This window comes from Protopterus annectens, chromosome 2.part0 (genome assembly GCF_019279795.1).
Source record: "Protopterus annectens isolate FY-2018-M chromosome 2.part0, PAN1.0, whole genome shotgun sequence".
In the NCBI taxonomy this organism is placed as follows: Eukaryota; Metazoa; Chordata; order Ceratodontiformes; family Protopteridae; genus Protopterus; species Protopterus annectens.
Window position 1 is genome coordinate 1,937,112,488 of NC_056728.1, and position 17,895 is coordinate 1,937,130,382.

The 17,895-nt window shown below is 39.2% G+C and overlaps 1 protein-coding gene across 1 annotated transcript in view; it reads left to right on the plus strand.

Annotated features, from left to right (window-relative positions):
- The window catches only part of LOC122792903 (CUB and sushi domain-containing protein 1-like), a 4,548,980-nt gene that overhangs the window by 42,922 nt on the left and 4,488,163 nt on the right, over window positions 1–17,895 (plus strand). Inside the window, exon 3 of the mRNA XM_044060461.1 lies at window positions 5,639–5,965. Coding sequence (XP_043916396.1) covers window positions 5,639–5,965 — 327 coding nt within the window. The remainder of the gene's footprint in view (window positions 1–5,638; window positions 5,966–17,895) is intronic.

The window sequence follows — 17,895 nt, forward strand, 5'->3', positions numbered from 1 at the left end:
ACTCAATGCTATAAGTCTAAATCTCAAAATGCACTCACTCGAGGCACTCCTTAAAATGGAGAACATCGAAATATGTGCAGTGACTGAGACCTGGTTCAAGGCAAGAGAGAGCACCCCTGCATTAACAGGCTATAACTCATACCACACTTTTCAGCCATCTAACCTGGACCAGAAAACAAATGTGGAAGTGTGTCCATATTCATTAAGGATATCCACACCTCCAGACTAGTTGTGCAGCATAATGCATCTGAGGTTATCCAAGTGCAACTAACTCTTGGCAAAACTGCAATCCAAATTGTAGCTTGCTAAAGATCTCCCAGAATGCCCCAGGATTCCCACTCCTCTTTTCTTGACATACTGAAAAATATTAGGGCTCAACCAAACACCCTAATAATGGGCGATTTCAACTACCCCACCATTAACTGGGAAAACTACTCATGTACCAACTCCTTTGCTCAGCGTTTTCTGGAATTCATAAATTCCAATGCACTGGATCAACTTATCCACACCCTCACCAGGGCCAACAATATTTTAGACCTAGTCATTACCAACATGAGTGACCGGTGTTTCACAACTGAAGTCAACTCCTCGTTGGTCAGATCTGACCATAACCTAATCACCCTAGATATCTGCATCCCACCTCCACATGGTAAAGAAGTTCTCCAAAGCCAAGTTCATGCTTCTTAAGACAGAAGTGGCAAACTTCATGACACCCATGCAGATGGACAATACAGTTACTACTGCTGAATCCTACAAAAATGCACTCTATAAGCACTTACACGAGTCCATGGATCATGCTATCCTAAATCGAACCAAGACACTCTCCTCTAAAAAAAGGAAGCTAATCTATTGGTCCCTTGCCATAAACAAACTCTACAACAGAAGGAAGAAACTGTTGCAAAACAAAGTAAAATCCCATGAGTGGAGGAGCTCCCTGGTCAGCCTCAGTAAGAAGCTGAGATCCCTTATAAGATCCTCCAAATCTAGCTATGAAAACAAAATTGCCACTGATTCTAAGGGCAACCAAAAAGCATTCTATAGCTATGTCAGGAATCTCAATGGCAACACACAGATCTGCTTTGAGTTACAGCACAACGGCACGAAAATTACAGAACCAACTAATATTGCCAACATCCTGGAAGATAGGTTCAGTGCTAACTTTACCCCACCTCTCACCCCCTAAAGGGCCCATAATTATAAAGGAAGAATGCAGAGTCCCTGAAATCACATCTATGCAGTTAAAGTTGCACCCTCTAAAACCAAAAACATAGCATCCATGGGACCGGACAACATCCCAAGCTGCGTTTTACACAAACTTCAGAACGAACTGGCTCCCCACCTAAGCACCATGTTCAATCATAGTCTCACATCAGGCTTTGTGCTCACTGAATGGTGCATAGCAATAGTTATCCCACTCCACAAATGGGGAGCCACCACTGATCCTGGGAACTATCACCCTATTAGCCTGACGAGCCTGGTCTGCAAGGCCATAGAACGTATCATCATGGAACTCATAAAAAAAGATATTGGTAACCTCCAAACTCTGGACCCCACCCAGTTTGGGTTTGTGAAAGGCAGATCATGCTTTCTGAGCCTGATCGACTTCTTTGAGGCAGTCACCAAAGCCGAAGACGAGGGTAAGGTGGTTCACACAGCCTATCTTGACCTCGCCAAGGATTTTTGCATCGTCCCCCATTCTGGAACTATAGCTAAACTCACTAAACTTGGTATAAATCCCTATGTCACAAGATGGATTGCCAACTGGCTCACTGACAGAACCCACACTGTAAAAGTTGCAGACTTCAAATCTGACTTCAAACTAGTGGCAAGTGGAGTACCACAAGGTTCAGTCCTGGGACCTCTCCTGTTTAGTATCTACTTCTCTGAAGTACAGGCTAATACAGAAGGCCTCTGGCTAATGAAGTTTGCAGATGACTGCAAACTAGGAGCAATAGTCAAGTCCCCAAATTATGTGGACATCCTACAGAAGGGCCTCACTGAGACAGATGCCTGGTGTCAAAGGTATGGCCTCAAGCTCAATGCCAAAAAGTGCATTGTCATCCTTTTTGGTAAAAACTCTGTACCCATGAACTACCACATAAACAGCAGGCTACTTAATGCTAAATGTGTGATAAGAGAGCTTGGGACCCAGGTGGACAGTATTCTCTTGTTCTCTTGTTTGATAATCACATCACCACAGTAGTCAGGAAATCTTTTTATGTGGCACACTTCATCACAAAAGGGTTCTCATCCAGGAAAAAAGAGGTTGGTGTTTCCCTCTACTCGGCACTCATTAGACCCATTATAGAGTACAATGCCCCTTTTGGTATGTCCCTCACAAGACATCTGTAGCAGCTGGAAAGGCCACAGAAGCACCTCACAAAGAGAATTACTGGCCTGAAACAGATGCTATACACTGACCGCCTCAAAAACTCCAGCTTTACTCTGTAGCATATCTCCTACTCCAAGGTGATCTCTGCCTAACATATAAAGCTATGTTAAACCCAGAGCTGTTGGACATGCTACACCTAAAAAAATCCCAATCCCTCCAAGCTACATGCTCTAGGGACCTAAACCTTGTCACCACTATAAACAGGACATGCTGGAGGGATAGATTCCTGTCCCAGAGACTTCCTATACTCTGGAACAAGCTACCCATCTATGTCAAGCAAAGTTCCTCATTAGCACTCTTCAAGAAAAATCTTGATGAGTGGATGGGAAATAGGAAATACACCCCAGGGATCCCTTCTGTGGCTTTGCTTGACAGGGGCCCAGAAAATTAACTTTCTTGGGTGGCATAAGCCAGGGAACCTTGTTGGCTAGGCTTACTTAGGCCCTTGGGCCGATAGCCTAGTACCTACCTATGAACCTATGAACAAACATGTTGCTCTCCAAGGCTAAAAACATGGCATCAATGGGACCAGACAACATTGCAAGCTGCCTTCTAAACAACTTAAAACATGACCTAGCAGACCCACTTGGATCCATTTTTTAACCGCAACCTGGCTGTGTTCTAGTGGAATGGAGGACAGCAACAGTAATCCTTCTGCATAAAGGGGGACCTTCAACCAACCCTGGAAATTAAAGACCCATAAGCTCGAATAGACTCATCTGCAAAGCCATGGGAAGAATCATTATGGACCTTATTAACAAGAATATAGATAATCTCCAAACTCTGCACCCAACCCCAGTTTGGATTTGTTAAAGCTTGGTCATGCCTATTAAACACTCTTCACTTCTCTGAGAAAGTCACCAAGGGCCTGAATGAGGGAAAGAGTGCATACCACTTATCTTGACCTAGCCAAGGAATTTAAGACAGTCCAACACTCAGGTATTATAGAGAAACTCTCCCAATTGGGAGTTAACCCCTATATTACCAGATGGGTAGCCAACTGGCTCACCAGCAGGACACATGCTGTCAAAGTGAGTGACTTCACCTCTAGCAAAAGGATAATCCCTAGTGGCATACCAAAGGTTCTGTGCTGTGACCCTTACTGTTCAGAGTTTATTTCTCAGAATTCCAGGCAAGCTTGGATGGTATGTTGTTGACCAAGTTCACTAATGACTGCAAATTGGGAGCAATCGAGTCTCCTAATGATCTTAATATACTCCAGACAAGGATAACATGAACAAATGATTGGTTCCAAAGCCATGGATTAAAGCTAAAAGCAAAAAAAAATACATTATTATTATTATTCCCTTTGGGAAATCTGACATCCCTGTTAATTACATTATAGACAGCACCCGCTAGGTGTAGACACAGTGGAACATAATCTGATTACTCAGGTTGATAGCAATCTGAACTTTGACCATCACGTATCCACAGTAGTACGGAAATTCTTCTATGTGGCACATTTTGTAAGTAAAGGCATTATATCTAGATCTAAGGCTGTTATGATTACATCATACTTGGCCCTCATCAGACCAATAATTGAGCACAATGCTCCATTTGCATGTACCTCATCAAACACCCCGTAACAGTTGGAGAGGCCACAAGTTTTCTCACAAAGAAATTACAGGGTACACAAAACAAATCTGAGGCAGAAAGAGTGAACGCCACATCACTGTTGTCTTCTACAGGTTGCTAAGCATTGACCTGTGCCTGACTTACAAGGCAGTCTCTGATGAGGCCTAAATGGAAATGCTACACATTTGCAAATAAAATTTCACGAGGGTCACTCACTCCAGGGATCTTAAACTAACCTCTGACATAAACAGGTCATGCTGGTGAGATAGATAAATCTCCCAGACACCAGCACTTTTCTGGAACAAGCTTCTAATTCATGTGAAACAGAACCATTCCCTGACTCTCTTCAAATGCAACCTAGATCAATAGATGGGTGACAGCAAATTAATTCCTAGGGTAGAGGCCATGTCCCTCCTGATCAGAGGAAGTTGGTATTAACTACCATAGACCCTTAGCTCTGCAAACTTCACTCACCTAACCACCAACAATCGGGGCAACTGAGGATAAATATAGCTAGGCTTGTAAGGGCTCTGGGGCCCTTAGCCTAAGAACCATTACATGAACCTATGGTACTTATGTGCTGCTATGAATTGTAAAACTAGAACATTGTTATTATACCCTCATTTTTATTATATTGTAATCATTAAGTCAAGGTTGTTCAGGTAGTAATAAGATGGACATACAGTTGCTAACAAATAGATCTTGTTGCTGTAAAATATGTGACTGATATAAGTACTCTGTTCTCATACTACATCAACAGCTGTAGCATTCCGAGTCAAATTATATATCTGTACTACTTCATCTCTAAATGAAAGCAGATTTTGATCTGATAAATATAATTAAACAAACATTACTGCAATAACCCATAGCTGAGTGTGGGTAATGCTGGATTTACCCATGGTTGGTGTGGTTTAGTCATGAGGATGAAGCCCGAGTGACCAGACAAAGCCAACTGTGTGTAAATCCAGTATTATCCACACCCAGCCGTCAGTTATTGCTATTATACAATGACATTTTTTAAGAAAAATTTAACTTTTTTCTCAAATTATGTCCTTTTCTAATGGTGCCATGGTGCTCTTCTGCATTTTCTCCAGTATCTTGGGGATTTCTTGATCTACTGAGCATGTATATGGGGCTTGCATTCCCACACTTATACAGAACATCAGTGTTATGTAAAGGAAAATAAAGAAAGGAAGATCTCTGTTGCTTGTATTTTTTTTTTAATTCAAACAATGAAATTTGAAGATTTCAAATGAATTGGGGAGACAGAGAGAGAAAATATAAGGATAATCAGGTAAATTTTTCTAGTTTTGTATAATGTAAGTGATTGTCCTTGTATTTGTATCTGTCCCATCTCCCTTGTTCATTTTAATTCTATGTTTTTTGTAAGTTTATTTTTTAAAATAAAAAATGAAGGAAAAGTAAAATGTTAATACCATATATTAATGGAAGAAAGTCCAGGCAACCAGACTTTTTTCCATTGGTATATTCTCGATTTATAATGGGCACGCTGGTTGGGCTGACCAATCAGAGTTCTTGTTTAGGAATGTTAATGGGCAGTCATTGTATAATAATTTTGTCAAATGTCATTATTTCGAACTCAAAATGTGCTTTACAATTTGCATGAATAAAAGTGATGCTGACAACTGCTTTCTGTCTCTTCCTTTGCAGTTTCCTGTTTTTTCAATTTTACTGCACCATCTGGAATTATTCTTTCACCAAACTACCCAGAAGAATATGGAAATAACATGAATTGTGTGTGGCTGATCATTTCTGAGCCGGGCAGCAGAATTCATCTCATTTTTAATGATTTTGATGTTGAGCCTCAATTTGACTATCTTACTGTAAAGGATGATGGAACTTCAGACTCACAGGTTCTCAGCACTTTCTCAGGTGATGAACTTCCTTCACAACTGGCCAGCAATGGACATGTCGTTCGACTTGAATTTCAGTCTGATCATTCTATCACAGGAAGAGGCTTCAACATTACTTACACAAGTAAATATTTTTTCATTCTCTAAAAAAAAAACATAAAATAAAATAAAAAAAAATAAAAAAGACAACTTTTTCATTTGGTAGTATGTGTATACATCGAATAGGCTAGCACATTCTCAATTAAAAATATTTCCTGACAGCTATAATCTTTTCAACCAGAGTCATTAACTTCTAAGTTTGAATTATACATGCACTGCATACCTAGGATCTGTTTTGCTCAAACTTTGAAGCTAAATGAAAGCTCTACTTTGAAAGAAAAAAAAAATACCTCACACTGTATATGTTTCATAGAAAACAGAATAAGTTGTAGCTTTTAATATTTTTCTTAAATTGTGTGTGTTACATTTTGCCATCTAGATGAGTTTGTATAAACATTAGAAGCATTTTGGTCTAATTTAGTTGCACTCTCCCTATTCCTTGCTTATTCCAAGATTAGCTCACATTATACATTAGCTTAACACAGCCAGTCTGTTGCATGACTTTGAGCAGAACAGCTGTGATTTATTATTGGCAGCAATCAGATTAGAGAAAGCTTGTGGCATCTTTGAGCAGTATCACAGCGTACTTGTTTGCTAAAATGGAATGCTTTTTAAATGCGAGGATTAGAGACCTTACATGTAATAATGCAAATGCAATGAGTTCTTGATATTGTCGACTTCACAGTGTGAGGGGAAAAAACTCAGGGTGGGAGGGATTGCTGGCCATTATAGAGCTACCCCCCCCCCCCAAAAAAAAAATAGTCTATACTGAAAGAATAAGGAGCTATGTAAAATAAACATTTTTACTTCCCCTAACAAACCAGATATTTCTATTAACATTTATTTGTTTCACCCTTGCAGTGCACTAGATCAAATTAATTTTCTGAGTCCTAGGTCATCAGTATCTAGTAAAGAAATATGGATACAGTTTTAATGGCCCACACATTAAATACTGCATACAGTACTGAATACTAAGGATCTGTTTCCTGCAGTGAGTGCACGTGTGTTTATCTGCTGTCTGTTACGTGCAAACTGAAAATGACTCCCTTAAATCCTGAAGCAAAGAGATGAAGTCATATTTGCTCTTTCCAGAAGTGGCCATACATAAAATGGCAGCATAAGTGTTGTCATGTATTAATGGCATTATCCATTGTGATAAATAATAGTATAGTTTCATAGTATAGTACTAGGCTATCTGCCCTGGGGCATTTGTAAGCCTAGCCATCGTAATGTGGCTTTTGCCACCCCATGAAATGGTACAAAAATGTACAGAATAAATCTAGAATGCTGTGCCTCTGTCTAGTAGTGACACAATGAAGGTCCCCTAATATAATAGAATTAGTTTACTGTGCCCCTGTCTAGCAGTGACACAGATGTGACCCCTGGGGTAAACTTACGATCTCCCATCCACTCATCAAGATTTCTCTTGAAGAGAGTCAGTGAGGGGCTCTGCCTAATACGAACTGGGATCCTGTTCCAAAGCATGGGAAGCCTCTGGGTTATGAATCTATCCCTCCAGCATGTCCTATTCATACTTGTGCCGAGGTTTAAGTCTTTAGCTCTCGTGGTCCTGATGGATTTGGATTTTTTGAGGTAGAGCATGTCCATCAGATCCTGATTGGACATGGCCTTGTACGTCAGGCAGAGATCACCTCTGAGCAGGCAGTATGCTACTGAATAGAGCTGAAGTTTCTTTAGTCTGGGAGAATAAGACATATGTTGGAGACCCTTGATCCTTTTGGTGAGGTACTTTTGTGGTCTCTCCAGCTGTTGCAAATGCCGGGTGAGGTACATACCAAATGGGGCATTGTACTCAATCATGGGTCTGATGAGGGAGGAATATAGGGGTACAGTGACATCCTTGGATCTGGATGTGAATCCCTTCATGATGAGGTGTACAAGGTAGAATGTTTTTCTAACCACTTTGGCAACGTTTGTGTCAATTGAGAGGTCGCTGTCTACTTGGGTCCCTAGGTCTCTGATTACTTTTTCCACACTCAGTGGGTTGCTGTCTATGTGATAATTTGTGGGTACTTTGTTTTTTCCAAAAGGGATGACTATACATTTTTTGGCATTTAGTTTAAGGCCGTGACTACTGCACCAGTTGTCCATTTCAGTGAGGCCTTTTTGTAGGATGTGTGTGTCTGCTGGTGTATCGACTATGGCGCCTAGTTTGCAGTCATCTGCGAACTTTGTCAGCCACAGCCCTTCCATGTTTGCTTTAACATCTGAGAAATAAATGCCGAACAAGAGGGGTCCCAGGACAGATCCCTGTGGGACACCACTTGTGACTGGCTTTGAGTCTGACATTGCTCCAGCGATTTTAACTTTATGCGTTCTGTCCTTTAGCCAGTTTGCAACCCATCTAGTGACATAAGGGTTTACGTTTAAGCTGTTTAGCTTATCTATGATGCCTGAGTGGGGTATTGTGTCGAAGGCCTTAGCCAAGTCCAGGTATGCTGTATGGACTGCTTTGCCCTCATCAATGGCTCTAGTGACTGTTTTGAAAAAGTCAACCAGGATTAAAAGGCAGGATCTGCACTTTACAAAGCCGAGCTGGGTGGAGTCAAGTGTCTGTAGGTCCCCTATGTCTCTGTTTATGAGATCCATAATGATTCTTTCCATAGCTTTGCAGACCAGGCTAGTTAAGCTTATTGGGCGGTAGTTTCCAGGGTCTGTAGAGGCACCCCCCTTGTGGAGTGGGACCACTGTTGCTGTACGCCAGTGTTCAGGTACATATCCTGAAGTAAGGCTAAGGTTAAATAGCATTTTTATGTGTGGGTTTAGCTCCTCTTAGAGTTCACATAACACACACCCCGGGATACCGTCAGGTCCCATTGATGCTGTGTTTTTTGCTTTGTTTAGGGCGGTTCACACTTGGACATCTGAAATGACAGGGAGATTACATTCAGCTGGGATAAGTATTTCTTCTTTTGGGGGTGAAGGAGGGGAGAAATCTGCACTGAACCTGTAAGCCAGAATGTTAGCAATATCTGTGGGTTCAGTGTATTTTTTGTTGTTGTGAACCAACTCTGAGCATATCTGAGGGTTTCCGCCCAGGTTTCTAACATAGCTGAAGAAGGCTTTGTGGTTATCTTTAGTGTCCTTAGCGGGCTGTATCCATAACTTATTTAGACACTTTTCTGTTTCCCTTTGTATTGTAACTCTGGTGAAGGACAGCATGTCTTCTGTTTGATTTATTATAAGTAGAACTATTTCTCATTTTACTGCACAGTTTGGAAAATGAAAAGCCTGGAATGTAGTTTGAATTATCAGTTTTTATCCAAGGTAAAAGAAATGCATTAAATTATTTTAAAATGGCACTTGCTCTTCCTCAGTATTCTGAAAGTTTTGATTTTATTTTATTTTTTTAATTCAGATATGCAACAGTAGTTGCAGGTGTCAAGTTGAAATCCAGTTTATAGAATGTACATTTTTTGCACAATTTTTATCTATACACTTTGGTACATGTGTGAACATTATATGTATGTAAATACAGTCTAAGAAGGAGAGACTTGAGAGAGCGTGGACAGTCTAGAAAGGAGGGACTGGGTGTGGGTTGTAAAACAGCATTCTTGAGAGTGTGGTTGAAGGTCTTAACAGATGTTAAATGAATAGAAATTTCATTTTTTATACTTGCCATTAGTATCAAGATGTCATACTCATGAAGTTGCATCCTCTAGCTGCAGCTTAGTCCTTTAAACCACACCAAGTTTCCTTTAAGTTCCAACCTTTTTGATGTATCAGTCAATTGGCAAAATATCATGTGAACTATTTCAACCTGTTGTCCTCAGAACAAAAGATCTAGGCAAAGTCACCACAACTCTGTCTTCTACAAAACATGGAACTTATACGCGGTTATGCACTGAAGTAAAAATATTTTATGAAGTTGGCATTTCTACCTAAGAAACACAAACTAGTCAGTAGGTCACAGCAACTTCAGTGTATCAAAAAATACATTGTTACTAACTTACTTAATAATTGTTTAATATTAGAAATCAATGAGGTACAATACAATTGTTAGTCACTAACAGATGTTCCTGCTACTTCTGACATAGTAATAGCCTTCATTCATCTTTGACATCTAAAAATAAGGAGCAGCCTGAATGGAATGGAGAGCATGACTGCTTCTCACTCATTTTCTGACCTTGCTCATCTTGAAAGGAAGGAATAGAGGCTACAGTAATTCATATCAATAATTCCACAAGAAAATTACTGTAATTGTTAATAATTTCACAAGGAATTATAATCATTACTCAACTTCAGGTGTACTCGAACTTAACATGTAAAATTCTTTCTCTGAGATCATGTTCTTAGGAACATCAACCAATAAGTACAAATCCATGACTACCTTCATTAGAAAAATCACCAGCTGCCTGACAAAACAGAATACTGCTCTCATCAATATCACCTTGCCTGCAACTATTCTACCTTCAGTTGTTGCCCCTTTACTTCCACTGTTAGCCTACATGTTGCCCTCCTGATCCTTTTAAAGTCCTCATCAAAACTTCATTTCATGTTAGAATACAAGTGTGAGCATCCCTAGCTCAGTCCAACCTTAATATCACATTTCTAGACTACATCTATATAAGTATCACCCTCAAACTGTGTTCTATATACAGAGCTATAATCCTTTCTTTAAAATTTACCCCAGAATCCATCTCCATCAGCCATACCTCTCCACTTCTTAGAGAAGGAAATCTGGACAAAGGCATAAATAAAAGTGGGACAAAGGACCAGAAATAGAGACAATTTTTAAATATTGCTCTTACAAGCTTAGAAAGTTAATAAAATGACAGGTTTTATATTAGCATGGATTTTCAGAATGGAATGAAGTCTGAAACTCAAATGTTTGTCATTGTTTTTTTTTTAACTTTAATCTTTAATGATTTGCCACTAATTTGCCAGAAAACCACAATTCTTTGAAAAATGGACCAAAAATATAGAGCAAAGATCTGGACATTCTGTGAAAATCTGTACATTTGAGAGGTATGCCTTCAAAACACTGGCTGCATAAATCCTCTATTTCACTGTTTAAAAGGCTTTCTTTTCTTCAGGTATTACTGGCTCACTGTTTTAGGCTTTATTCATCTCATGCCAGTCTGTAAGGAATATCATCTGTCTCTCTCACGATTATCTTCCTGTTGCAAAACTTTTTTGTCCATTTTCCACCATACCCTGACACACCTTTTGCTCTCCCTGCTAGTACTCATGAAAGGTTTTTGGGTCTGTATTTATCATTGATATAAGTCATTATTCAGGTTATGCATTCTTCATTCTCTGTCATTTTCATTGAGGACTGCTTACTGGTTCGATTGATACTGTACTTCCTTTTGGCAGAACTAATAACTATTAGAACTATCATCTTCATTGCATCTTAATCATCTCCATCACATCATAATAATTATTATAGTCATCCTCATCTTCATTGCATCTTCATCATAATTATCATTTTCATTGTGTCTTCATTGCATTGACAGTGTCATCTTTATTGTAACAGCAAGAGCAACATCATCTTCCTTTTTATCATTGTATTCATCAACTTCATTAGAGCTGTGATTTAGGGAAATATTGCCAGCCCAACTAAATGGAATTTTGCAAATAATTCTATATCATTTGTGAATATTGATATGATTTATACAGAACTGTATGTTATATACTGAGCTAAAATGTAACTACAGCATGCCCTACTGACATAGAACGGAAATGCATATAAACTATATATCTGTGCAAATGTATGTTTTAACAATAGAAACTAGAACATAAAAGGACTAACTAGCCAAACTTCTAGAAAATAAGTTGAAATTGAATTACTTTACGATTGTGCTATAAAAGTTCTCTCTCAGTTTCAGTGTAGCAGACGCAATGTCTAGAGCTAGAAGTTTTTGTATTGTCATGAAAAAGTAAATATTAGGTTTAAAATGCAAACGTGTTTTATTGTTTTATGACTTCCAAGATCTGCAAACATCTGAGAGATATGTATTTTTCTCACAGAGATGTTAAATTCTGCTAGTTTCTGTTTAGCCTGGGAACTGAAGTCAGGTGACAAAAATGATGTCATCCAATCTAACCCAGCAGTAATATTTGATATTAATTTAAGAACTCTTTCAGAGACAGACAGGGCATTTTGTATTTTGTTTTTGACCTGGAAACATCCAGTCATCATCATCTGCAATTTCCTTGTTCTGTAAGTTTTTAGGGCATAGTAACTCTTTTAGATATAGTTAGGAATATAGTAAAGATTAGTTTAGATGTTTTCTGTATTTATTTGAGACTGTCATGCATTGTTATTTTAAGTGCTTCCTGTGATTTTGAACACTGAAGTAACTGTGTTTATTTACTGAGTATTGTCTTGTTTATTTATTATTTATTATTAAGTATATTTAAACCTATCTTTGTTGCTGATATTTGTGAGACATATTTAAGCTCTTATAGTACTTGCATATCTATTAGTTGACACTGTATAGGCCACTCCAAAAGCCTTGCTCGGTTAGGCTACCATTTGGATTAATAGTAACATTACACAGTAGTATTGGATACCCTTTGTTAAGGGCCTTAAGTAGCTGATAAAGAGTTGACTGGTGGCAGCTGTAACTACCTTTTAGTCTGGGCAGAAGGGGATGTAGCTAGTAAATCTAAGCCAGCCTTTTCCAGGAGTCCATGTGTGCATCTTTTTGTATATAAATCAAATATCAAAATGAGTGTGTGCATGTGTTAGCTACTTGGGCAGGGACACAAAGCCCTGGTTGGACAGAGATGTTTAGTGGAGGTCTTAGCTTGGTCACTCAACTGAGATCACAGCCCTATAGCTGTGCCAGTGGGGTGTCTTATTGGGAATCTTGGGAAAGAGGCAGCAACAGGCCCCAGACTGACTGTGGTCTCTGTGCGCTCTTAAGAGAAATTGTAATTTACTGCATGTGTACCTGTCATCCTCCCATTGTGTATGCCTCCCACTGTTAACACACCTGGTGCAGCACTTTGTGGATACAGCACCCCCTAAGGCTTATTAAACAGGCCTCTTATAGGGTGCCTGAGAGACTCAAACAGACTCTGAGGGAGGAGACACAGGATCTAGGGGTAATTCAAAAGTCCAGCATTACATGGGCCTCCACACTGGTGCTGGTAACAAAGAAGGATGGCAGCACCAGGTTCTGTGTGGACTATGGGAAATTAAATAGTCACACAGAGTCAAATGCTTACCCCATGTCTAGGACAGATGAAGCCCTACAGCAGCCGGGTGGGGCTAAGTATCTTATGACTATTGATATTACAAGGGTTACTGGCAGGTGCCCTTGATTCTAAGTACTAGAGCGAGGTCAGCATTTGTGACTCTTTTGGCTTGCATGAGTTCATGGAGATGCCCTTTGGGATGAGAAATGTTCGCGACTTTCCTGGGGGCTGGTAGATCGTATCCTAGGAGGAGCAAGAAATTTTACCCTTGCTTACCTAGATGACATTTCCATCTACAGCCATTCCTGGCAAGAGCACGTTCAGCATGTCAGGGAGGTGCTGGGCAGACTACAGAGGGCAGGGTTGACCATTAAGCCTAGCAAATGTCAGGTGGGTATGGCAGAGGTCTCCTACCTCTGACATAAATTGGGGAGTGGTAAGATCAGGTCAGAACTTGCTGTAGTGGAAGCTATTCAGGCATGGCCTGCCCCTCTTACCAAAAATCAGGTCAGCACATTCTTAGGGATAGTGGGGTACTACAAAAAGTTTATCCCCAATTATACAATCATAGCTGCTCCCTCACAGACCTGCAAGAAAAAACAAGCCAGATAATTTAGTATGGAAGCCAGCATGTGAGCAGGCATTCTAGAAGCTTAAAGGAGTTTTGGAAGGACACTCTGTGTTAGCCAGTCCAGATTACAAAAAAATAATTTGTTGTGCAGGTGGATCCATCAAACCATGGGGTGGGGGCTACACTTAGCCAGGTTTCCTCAGAGGGAGAAGAGCACTCAGTGGTATATCTCAGTCATAGATTCCAACCCAGGGAAGAAAGTTATGCAGGTGTAGAAAAGGAATGTTTAGCCATATTGTGAGCACTAGTAGTTACAGACCACAGTCGCTGAACGTGGCTACATCGAGCCAGCCAGCAAAATGCCAAGTTTCTAAGCTGGAGCCTAGGGTTGCAAGCATATATGGCAGTGCAGCACCACAGTGGGGTTAGCAAATGAAACACACATGAGCTTTCAAAACAGGGAATGGGGTAAGCTTTTCCCAGATAGGCTTAACCCTCTCAAGCAATGTTTCTCAAGGGTCACTTGAAAAACTAGCTTGAGGTTTCTGGGGCGGGGGAGAAATGTGATATAGGAAAATATTGCCAGTCTAGCTATCTGGAATTTTGTAAATAACTCTGTGTTATTTGTGAGTATTGATATGATTTATACAGAACTGTATGTTATGTATTGAGATAAAATGTAACCACAACATGCCCTGCTGACATAGAACTGAAATGCATATAAACTATATACCTGTGCAAATATATGTTTTAACAGTAGAAACCAGAACATAAAAGGGCTAACTTGCCAAAACTTCAAGAAAAATAAGTTGAAATCGAATTGCTTTACAATTTTGCTATTAAAGTTCTCTCTCAGTTTTCATGTAGCAGACACAAAGTCTAAAGCTAGAAGTTTTTGCATTGTCTTGAAAGAGAAGTAATTGCTGGATTTAACATATAAAAGTGTTTTATTGTTTTATGACATCCAAGATCTGCAAACATCTGAGAGATATGTATTTTTCACACAGAGATGTTGAACTCTCTCAGAGAGAGAGACTGGGCATTTTGTATTTTGTTTTTGATCTAGAAACATTCCTTCATTATCACCATCTGCACTTGCCTTGCTCTGTAAGTAAGTTTTTTAAGACATAATAACTCTTTTAGATACAGCTAGGAATATAGTAACAATTAGTTTAGATGTTTTCTATATTTATTTGAGACTGTCCTGCATTGTTTTAAATACTTTCTGTGATTTTGATCTCTGAATTAACTGTATTGATTTATTGAGTATTGTCTTTTTCTTTTATTATTTATTATTAAATATATTTAAACCTATCTTTGCAGCTGATATTTGTGAGACATATTTAAGCTCTTAGAGTACTGGCAAATCTATTTGGTGACACTGTACAGGCCACTCCAATAGCCTTATTGGTCAGACTACCATTTGGATTAATAGTAAAATTACACATCAGGATTGGACACCCTTTGTTAAGGGCCTTAAGTAGCTGATAAGGAGTTGCCTGGTGGCAGCTGGAATTACCTTATGGTCTGGGTAGAAGGTGGCATAGTTAGTAAACCTGTGTCAGCCTTTTGCAGGAGCGCATGCATGTGTGAGTTTGTATATAAATCAAATATGAAAGTGTGTCTGTGTTTGTCAGCTACTTGAGCAGGGACAGGAAGCACTGGTTGGACAGAGAAGGAGCTGGAGGTTAGCCACTCAGCTGAGATCTCAACCCTATAATTGTGCCAGTGGGGAGTCTTATTGGGGATCTGGGAAAAGAGTCAGAAACCAGCCCCAGACTGACTGTGGTCTCTGTATATTCTTAAGGTTAATTACACTTTACTGTGTATGTACTTGTCATCCTCCCATTGTGCATTTCCCCCACTGTTGTCAGTGGTAAGGAATGAGGCCAGTGAGATGTGCTTATTTGTTGAATAGATTTAACTCCCTAGGGTGGATGCTTGTAGATCCCTTTGTTTTGCAATGAAGTAGGGCATCAAATACAACTGTATGTTTTATGGCTCAAAAAGGGAGACATAGGACACCTCAGAGCAATCAGTACACCACTATGTGTGTGGAGAGTTTTGTTTATCAATCCACCTTGATAAAGAATGCAAGGACATCTTCATCCTCATCAAACATCATAATAATTGCATCTTCATTGCATCGTAATACAACTGGCTGAGATTTGAAAAGAATTACCAAGTCTTGATGATTCCATGCTGCCAGATATCCTGTTGTGTTATGACAGTGAGCATCAGGAAGTGCATAAGAAAAGGAATCATATAACAAAGACGTACGTCTCTGTCTGTAGTCAGATCTGTGAACTTTCTTATATGTAAAAATTATGAATCATGAATCAAGCACATATAAATCTTAATCAAAGCAAGTAAAGCAGTGAAAGAAAAAAGTGAAGCTAAAGAAAAATCTTAATGAGTCAAGTTATTTTTCAAATGCTTGTTAAATAAGGCTTCAGATGAGAGTGGCATTCAAATTACACTTTGCCTTCTACTGGTTCTTTCTCTGCTTCTTTAATTTTGATAAACCCATCATAGGTCTTGCTGACTGCAGTTGAATTGTATCATTGTTTACCTTCTTAGACATGTCTCAACCAGCATCTTGTTTCTCTCTGCCCTCAGTTTCCATAACAATTTGTTGTTCCTTCTTCAGCCTACTACTTGCCTTTTTCAGCCTTTGCCTTCTCATTCCTACTGATAGGAGCCAGCATCATTTGTTGTCAAAGTCACAGCAACCATCTTGTAATGATTTATTTTCAGTGTCCTCCTCCATTTTCCCTTTGGGCAACACTGACAAAGAACATAGTTCACCAGCTCACCTCTTCTTAATCCACTGGATTTCCATTAAAAATAATATGTTCAGACATGTGAGCATTCTTGACTCTAACCATGACTTGTTTTACCAAGAAAGACTTCATTTCATCAGTAGATGGATAGGACCACTGATGGCATTTCTGAAACACCAACAGATCTTACTGAATATACATATATGAGCTACAGGAAATATTCACCAATTGTATCCAGAATTGACAATGTTGCCTACCAACTTTATCACCAGTTATTCCCTTACTTTGTACATTAGCTGCCTGTTTGAATGGATGCTGCTTACTTTGCATTCCATTTGCCTCAGCCATTGCACTGTTCTGTTTAAACAGTTCTCTGTCTGAAGTCAATGCTTAAACCACCAGATAAATCAAATAGCTCTTTATACTCTGCATCATTGAGTTTTTACATACTAAGTCTTTCTCATCATTAGCCAGTGTGATGATCCATGCATTGTCATATGAGATATATCTTCCAGATTATTAATGTAAATAAAGAAAAGCACCACCTCAATCTAAAGTTTCTTTAGCTCTACATTCTGAGTTTCTTCTGCTCCTGAATTCTTACTAGTCTTCACTTTGAGTCACAACATCTTCATCACTATGTTGGTAAATCTGCAAAGCCTTTAAAGAAACCAAAAAGTTCTTCCATTGTGCCAAACTACATGCTGATCATAGTATCAAGCTTTCCATTAGCAAAGTCTCTAGTCCACCCATCTTTTCATGACAGACACTTTGCCATTGTTCAAAATATGCTTCCAGTGTTAAAGGCCAGACAATTCCAATTTGATGCCTTAGTAGAGTCTTCATAACTGTTTGACCTTTTGTATCACAAAGCTAGGGAAATTTGAATATGATGCTATTAGTGTTTCTCTCTAACATTCTGAATACAGTGGTTCAGGATCCTACTTTTTGTAATTAGATCAGAATTTACTCCAGAACATGTTTTTTTTCTTTCTTTCTTTCTTTCTTTCTTTCTTTCTTTCTTTCTTTCTTTCTTTCTTTCTTTCTTTCTTTCTTTTTTCCTTTTTCCTTTCTTTCTTTTCATGCTTTCATTGATCTTACTAGTTAGTTAAATCTTGCTGAGTTACTTCAAGGTCTGATTTAAATAACTTAGATAAGGTGTTCTCTTCTCTTTACTTTCTATTTTTTTTTCAGGCTGTTTAATTTCCCTTTTCTGTGTGTTCAGAAATACCAAAAAAATGAGATATTGTTGTGTTGCTAGTCGAATTGTACGAATCAATCTCCTTCAGTCAGTACAATGTACATTATGCAGCACATGTACACTGCACATGGGTGTAATGGACAGTTTACATGGGTGACTCAGTTGTGCAGCAGTTTGCGTTATTGCCTCACAGCGAGAGGTTCTCTGGTTTGATTCTTGGCTGGGGTGCC